The sequence below is a fragment of the Dipodomys ordii genome, unplaced genomic scaffold, assembly GCF_000151885.1.
Source record: "Dipodomys ordii isolate 6190 unplaced genomic scaffold, Dord_2.0 Scaffold1, whole genome shotgun sequence".
NCBI classification, from domain to species: domain Eukaryota; kingdom Metazoa; phylum Chordata; class Mammalia; order Rodentia; family Heteromyidae; genus Dipodomys; species Dipodomys ordii.
Genome location: NW_012267217.1, coordinates 30,754,238 through 30,761,280, shown reverse-complemented (window position 1 = coordinate 30,761,280; position 7,043 = coordinate 30,754,238). Strand labels below are relative to the sequence as shown.

Genomic DNA, 7,043 nt, shown 5'->3' with positions numbered 1-7,043 from the left:
TTCAGCTCAAGGCTAGCACTCTCCCACTTGAGCCACAGCGCCACTTCCGGCTTTTTTCTTTTTGCTTATATGGTGCTGAGGAATCGAACCCAGGGCCTCAGGCATGCAAGGCAAGCGCTCTACCACTGAGCCACCTTCCCAGCTCCCTCTTTCTTTTTTATTTCTCTCTTCTCTCTTTCTCTTTTCTCTGTATCTAGCTCTCTGCTTCTCTGTGTCTCTGTCTCTAGTCTCTCTTTCATGGACTTGGACTCAGGATCTCAGGCTCTTGTTTCGTCTTTTCCTCAAAGCTGTACCTCTACCACTTGGGCCTCACCTCCACTTCTGACTTCTGGCTCATTGGAGATACGACTCTCTCTGATTTGTTTTCCCTAACTGACTTGGAACCACGATCCTCAGATCTTAGCCTGCTGAATTGCTATGATTACAGGTGTGAGCCACCAGCACTCAGCCTATGCCAAGATTTCTAGAAGAAGTTTGTCATTCTGGAACTGTGGAGCTCAACAGCCAGGACCTCATTACATTTAAGTGTAATTGACTGAAATGATATGAAATACCCAGTTTCTCATTGCCAGTGGCTAAAGACATTTCAAGCATTCAGTAACTGCAGTGGCCAGAGGCTCCCATATTGGGTTGCAGAAATGATATATCATCATCACAGACAGAGCTCCTGCGTAGCAAGACACTAGAGCAGTATTCGAATGAGACAAAGGGTAGGTGAGGCTCTGTGGCAGACCACTTGCCTCACTTATGCCAGGGCCTGTGTCCCATCCCCAGCACCTAAACCTAAACCCAAACTGAAACAAAACCTAAGAAGGATCATTACCCACGATCCCCAGCACAGCTACTTACAAAGGACAAATGACAAATTAGCTAACTATGCCCCCCGTCGAAAAGTTAGGCGTAATCAGCTGGGCACTGATGCTCACGCCTGTAATCCTAGCTGTTCAGGAAGCTGAGAGCTGAAGATCACAATTTAAAGGCAACCTAGGTAGGAAAATATATGAGACTCTCCAATTAACCACCAAAAAAGGCAGAAGTGGAGCTGTGGCTCAAGTGGTAGAATGACAGCTGTGTGTGGAAAAGGAGAGAGTATGAGGCCCTGAGTTCAAGTCCTAGTACTGGACAAAAATAAATTTTAAAAAATGCAAGTAATTACCTTTCTTTAAGAGGTGAGGTGAGAGAATCCTATTACATAATATATCAATGGCACAGAGGTAATACTTGGCTCATCACAACAGAATTAATCATTGCCACCTATCTTGGTCTCATTATACATATAATACATAGTTATATTAGAGTATGGAATAACAAAACGCAATGTAAGAGGCAACTCATTTTTGTTATATGGAGAGATCACTTTCATTTAGCTAGGCATAGTGACATACAACTATAATCCCAGCACTTGGGGGGCTGAGGCAGGAGAAATGAAAGTTGGAGGCCAATCTGAGCCACATATAGCCAGTTTCAAGCCAGTCAGCCTTTCATAGTGAGACCCTCATCTCAAAAAAGAGAAAAAAATAGGAGGGGCTGGCTATGCACCGCATGCCTGTAAATCCCAGCTACATTTGGGAGGTAGAGGGAGGAGGATGCCCTTGGTGAGACTAAAATAGGAGACTTTCTCTGAACACAGTAATAAGCAAAAGGGCTGGGGGTATTGCCAAGTGGTAGAGCACTCAACTATCAAACAGAATGAGAGAGAAAGACAGAGAGAGAAACAGAGACAGAGAGAGGAAGGAAGGAGGGAAAGAAGGAAGGAAGAAAGAAGGAAGAAAGAGAGGAAGAAGGGGAAGGGAGAGAGGGAAGGAGGGAGGGAAGGAAGGAGGGAAAGAGGAAGGAAGGAAAGAAACATAAACCCATAGCAGTCATAAATCCATAGTATTTACATTTCATGAAAGATTCGAGTAAGTGATCTTTAGATAAAGTGGCAAAGGAAGGGTGAGGCATCAATGTAAAGGAGCAGCTGTATTTACTGGAGGAACAGTATTTATTGGAGGAACAGGACTCGGTTCATTTCGGACTATCTAGAAACTAGCTGTAAGTCAGGGGCACCTCCAGATTACTGTCATAGCGCCTTCCAGTGAATGGACCTTCCTGCCTCCCAACTATGCTTAGACACCTGGAGAGAAACAGAATTGAATGCCTTCTAAGGAAAAATAACAATTAAGAGTAACAAATCCACAGATGGAAGTGTAAGGAAGCCTGAGTGCCCAAAGTGCTTCCAAGCTTTAGGTTTTGTTGTTGTTGTTGTTGTGTGTGTGTGTGTGAGTGTGTGGGTGAGGGTGTATATGTTAGTCCTGGAACTTGAACTCAGGGCCTGGAAGCTGTCCCTGAACTTCTTTTGGTCAAGGCTAGTGCTCTACCTCTTGAACCACAGCTCCACTTCCAGGTTTTGGTGGTTCATTGCAGATAAGTCTTAGGACTTTCCTACCTAGGTTGGCTTCAAACTTCAATCATCAGATCTCAGTCTCCTGAGTAGCTAGGAGCCACCGGCACTTGGCTTGGTATAAAGTGCTTTTGTCTAGATTCAGTTATTGGAATGTGGGTATCTAGGTCATTCAGTACTATTTGTTGGAAATACCATCCTTTCCCTCATTATATTATGTTTGCTCCTTTATCAAAGATCCATTAGCTTTATTTATGTGGGCCTACTTGTCTGTTCTCTGCCAGCAACTAGTTGTCTATTGTTTTGCTATATACTGTCTTGATTACTGTAGGGTTTTTTTTTAATAGGACTTGACATTAGAGAGTGTCTATCAATCAATCAAATTTTTCTGCTCCTTTAAGATTTTTTTAATTTTTCTTTTTTTTTGTGTACTGGTACTGAGGCTTGAGCTCAGGACTTGGCACTGTCCCTTAGCTTTTTCTGCTAACAGCTGGCACTCTACCACTTGAGCCACATCTCTGCTTCTGGCTTTTTAGCAATTAAGTGAAGATAAGAGTCTCACAGACTTTCCTTCCTGCCTGGCTGGCTTTGAACCAAAATCCTCAGATCTCAGTATCTTGAGTAACTAGGGTCATAGGCATACGCCACTAGTGCTCAGTTCTTGGCTTAATTTTAATAAAAAGGTAACATAAGCATATTCTGTGATCAATGTTTTATGTTAAACTTTCAATAGCATTGATTCTTTTAAATTAGCCCAAATACACTCTAATAAACATTGAAATATGCCACCAAGACTATCTTGTTGAATTTTTGGCTGATAGAACCTATTGATTTCAAGAAGGTATATGAATCAGAAGTTTTGAAAAGGGAATTATACAAATATTTGGCCAGAGTGACATCATGAATCAGGAATTCCATTGTCGTATCCAAAACTTTAGTAATAATTAACTAAAAGAATTTTAGTTTAAAAAAAAAGAACACATTTTTACTGACACCGCTCTGCAGCTTTCCCATGAAATCAATGTGTACCTTAGACAGCTCCATGCCTGGCCCACACTGTCTGCAGAGGACACAGTTTCCAGACCGGTCCTTGAATTCCTGCTGTCTACAGTCTCCGGTTTCACCGAGCACTTTGCAGGACTAGAAAAAAAAATGGTTGAACAAAAATGTTATCTTCAAGCTGGTGCCAGTAGAACCAGGAATGCCTGAGCAGCGCTGCTGAGGATAATTTTGTTTTCCCAAATGAAAGCTCAAAATCCTCAGAAATTCTGCGTCATGCTTATAATAATGAGAAGTCATTCCCTACAAACCATTTTCACGTTCAATAGGAAGATTTGTGAGGATATTACCTTTTCTTCAAAGAGTTTTAGAATCTATTGGGCAGCTGAGAGGAAGAATTCAAGGTGGGTTTAAGGCTAAAAAAATTCTTTGGGGCAAAAATTCCAATAATCTCTCTCTCTCTCTCTTGCTCTCTCTCCCCTCAGCCTTCCTTCTCCCTTTTCCTCCTCCCTCCCTCCACCCCCTTTTCCTCTCTCTTTTCTTTACAGTAGTGGGGCTTGAAGTTAGAACCTAGTATTCTTTTTTTTTTTAAGGTTTTTGCTCAAGGCTAATGCTCTACCACTTGGGCCACAGAAATCTACTTCTAGCTTTTTGCTGGTTAATTGGAGATAAAAGTCTCACAGACTTTTCTGCCTGGGCTGATTTGGAACCATAATCCTTAAATCTCAGCCTCCGATAAGCTGGGAATTCAGATATGAATTAGAATTCATGAGCTAGAACTTAGCACCTAGTATGTGTTGTGATAAGATGTATGCCTTAAGAACTTAAGATAGTGTTATTATCTTAACATTATAAGTAATATGACATCACTTCAGCTTAAATAAAATAAGTGGCAACCCTTGGTACCCACCCTATGGCTCAGCAGAACTCTCTTACTTATTAATTAAATGCATAGTTGATCGAGTGCAATTTGAAAGAAATAAAACATAATGTAGGATCATCAAAAGAAAAGAGTCGTAAGCCAGGCGCTGGTGGCTCACGCCTGTAATCCTAGCTACTCAGGAGGCTGAGATCTGAGGATTGCAGTTCAGAGCCATGGTAGGGGAAAAAATGAGAACATTAAAAAATTCATTAAGAGAAAAAAGTCTAGATATATTTACATGAATTCTTTCACCATCCCCTTATGAAAGAAAAGACACATTTACTTACCAGACAATCTAGCAAAAGCACAATGGAGAAGAATGCTTTCTGATATCCTTGGAATACTTGGATAGCCATGGTGCTTGTCAGGTATGTTTGTCCCTGAGGAGTTCTAAATCAAAGTAAGAAGGAAGAGATGGTTCATTTCAAAACTTCAATGACCATGAAATGAATTTACTATAGAATGTCTATCATTGTCTGTGTATGTGTGTGCCAGTACTGGAACTTGAATTCAGGTCCTGAATTTTGTCCCTTAGCTTTCTTGTTCAAGGCTGGCACTCTACACTTTGAGCCAGAGCACCATTTCCAGATTTTGAATGATTAATTGGAGTTAAGAGTTAGGCATGAACCACTTGCTGATCAGTTCTGTTTACAATTTTCTATATATACACAAGATATTAAATATTATTTATGTTGGAAAGGGGGCCTTTTTTAAGAAGCTACCATAGACAATATGTAATCTTAAAAATTTCAAGTGAGAACTGATATTCTGCTCAAGTATACCTTATATCTTCTGCTGTCTCTGAATTCCCAGGGAATGCCAGCCTTGATTTTCTACCCCAGTCTTTACAGTGTCTGGTCTTCAGCCAGAAAAGACTCCCACCTAACAATGACCTAGAAATTTCCCATTTATAGGATCAGGCAAGATAATCAAGAAATAGCAATTTGAAAAGTACTAAATCAACCGAAAACCACTCTGAGCTATGTACTGTTTGTAGCATGCTGATTCGCTAAATCCTTGCCACTCATTTAGGTCAATATAATATACCACTGTCTCCATTTTAGAGATGGGTAAAGTGACGCCAAGAAATCCAAGAGGGCCAAGAAACATGCCCAGATTACCCAGCTCATAAGAGGCAGAGCTGGATGCACACAGTCAGCCCGCTTTCGGATTCCTGTGTTAGGTCTACTATGTCATATTTACCCTGAAGCACTCTGTGAGATGTTCAGTCAAAATATTAGGCTTACCAGGCAGGTGATGGTGGCTCGTGCCTGTAATCCTAGCTCCTCAGGAAGCTGAGATCTGAGGATCACAATTCAGTCAGCCCAGGCAGCAAAGTCTATGAGACTCTCTCCATATAACCATCAAAAAGCCAGAAGTGGAGCTGTGACTCAAGCGGTATGGTACTAGTCTTGTAAAACAAAACAAAACCTCACACAGAGGCGGCACCTAGACCCTGAGTTCAAGTCCCAGAACTGGCACAAAAAGAAAACAAATTAGGCTTGCCAAAGGTGGTAGAGCCCCAGGCTTTAGTGAAAAAGCCAAGTGAGAGCTCATAGCCTTGAGGTCAAGTCCCAGAAATTGCCCCCCAAAAGTAAACAAATCTATGCTTGGAGACTAGAGCTTCCTCTTCATTCAGAAGTAGACAGCTAAGGTTTGGCATTTGTGAACTTGGCCTCAAAGTAACATAGGGTCAATTATTCATTAGCAGAAAAATAAGCATACTTGTGTGTGTGTATGTGGTGGGGGGGGGGGGATTGGTGCAGGTCCTAGGGCCTGGTTTTTTTGCTCAAGGCTAGAGCTCTTCCACTTGAACCACAACTCCGCTTCTGGCTGTTTTGGGGGGTTTTTTGGTGGTCAATTGGAGATTAGAGTCTCACAGACATTCCTGCCTAGGCTAGTTTCAAACCACAATCCTCAGATCTTAGCCTTCTGAGCACCTAGGATTATAAGCATGAGCCACCAGGTGCTTGGCTAAGCATTTGTTTGAAAACACCAAAAAGTCACTAACAAGTGAGCAGTGGAGGGTCCTGCTTCAACATTTCAGCAAAATATAAACGTAGTCTTTCACTTGTCATCAAGAATGATAGAGGAATGCAGATCACTGATCTCTTGTTTATTTTTACAAGTACACATATGACCAAGAGAAGAGGTTTTTATTGTTTTTTTTTAATGAGGCTTTATCTGGTGGACCTGTCTAACATGTAGAGAAATAGAGAGAAAAATGCTTGGTACTTGGTTTATGTGTCAGTCCTGTGGCTTGAACTCAGGGCCTGAGCACTGTCCCTTAGTATTTCTGCTCAAGGCTGGCATTCAACCACGGGAGCTACACTTCCACTTCCAGCTTTTTGCTGGTTACTTGGAGATAAAAAATCATAGATCTGTCTGCCCTGGGCTGACTTCAAACCTTGATCCTCAAATCTCAGCTGCCTGAGTAGCTAGGATTATAAGCATGAGCCACTGCACCTAGTGGCATGGTTACTTTTAAAGTGAAATCTTCCAAAGATTATTCTGGAAGACAACAATTATTGTTGAATCTGGGGCTTCATAGGGCCGAGCCTCAGACAGGCCAGAGAAGCAAAAGTGGCCACTTCAGCCGCCTGGAGGGTCAAAAGACAACGTTGACATTTATCATACCATGAATGTTGAAAAACTGGCTCATTTTGAGTGAGTTCAAGCTTTCTTTGCTCTTTCTCACCTGGTAACTCTCAAACAAATCAGCCAGTAACTATTTAACCA

General features: G+C 41.7%; 1 protein-coding gene across 1 annotated transcript in view; it reads right to left on the bottom strand.

Annotated features, from left to right (window-relative positions):
- Tnfrsf19 (tumor necrosis factor receptor superfamily, member 19) overlaps positions 1-4,660 on the bottom strand; it is a 51,294-nt gene extending 46,634 nt beyond the window's left edge. Inside the window, exons 1-2 of the mRNA XM_013013137.1 lie at positions 4,592-4,660; positions 3,413-3,523 (exon numbers count right to left, since the gene is read on the bottom strand). Of these exons, the coding sequence (XP_012868591.1) occupies positions 3,413-3,523; positions 4,592-4,660 (180 nt within the window). The remainder of the gene's footprint in view (positions 1-3,412; positions 3,524-4,591) is intronic.
- Between the last annotated feature and the right edge of the window lie 2,383 nt (positions 4,661-7,043).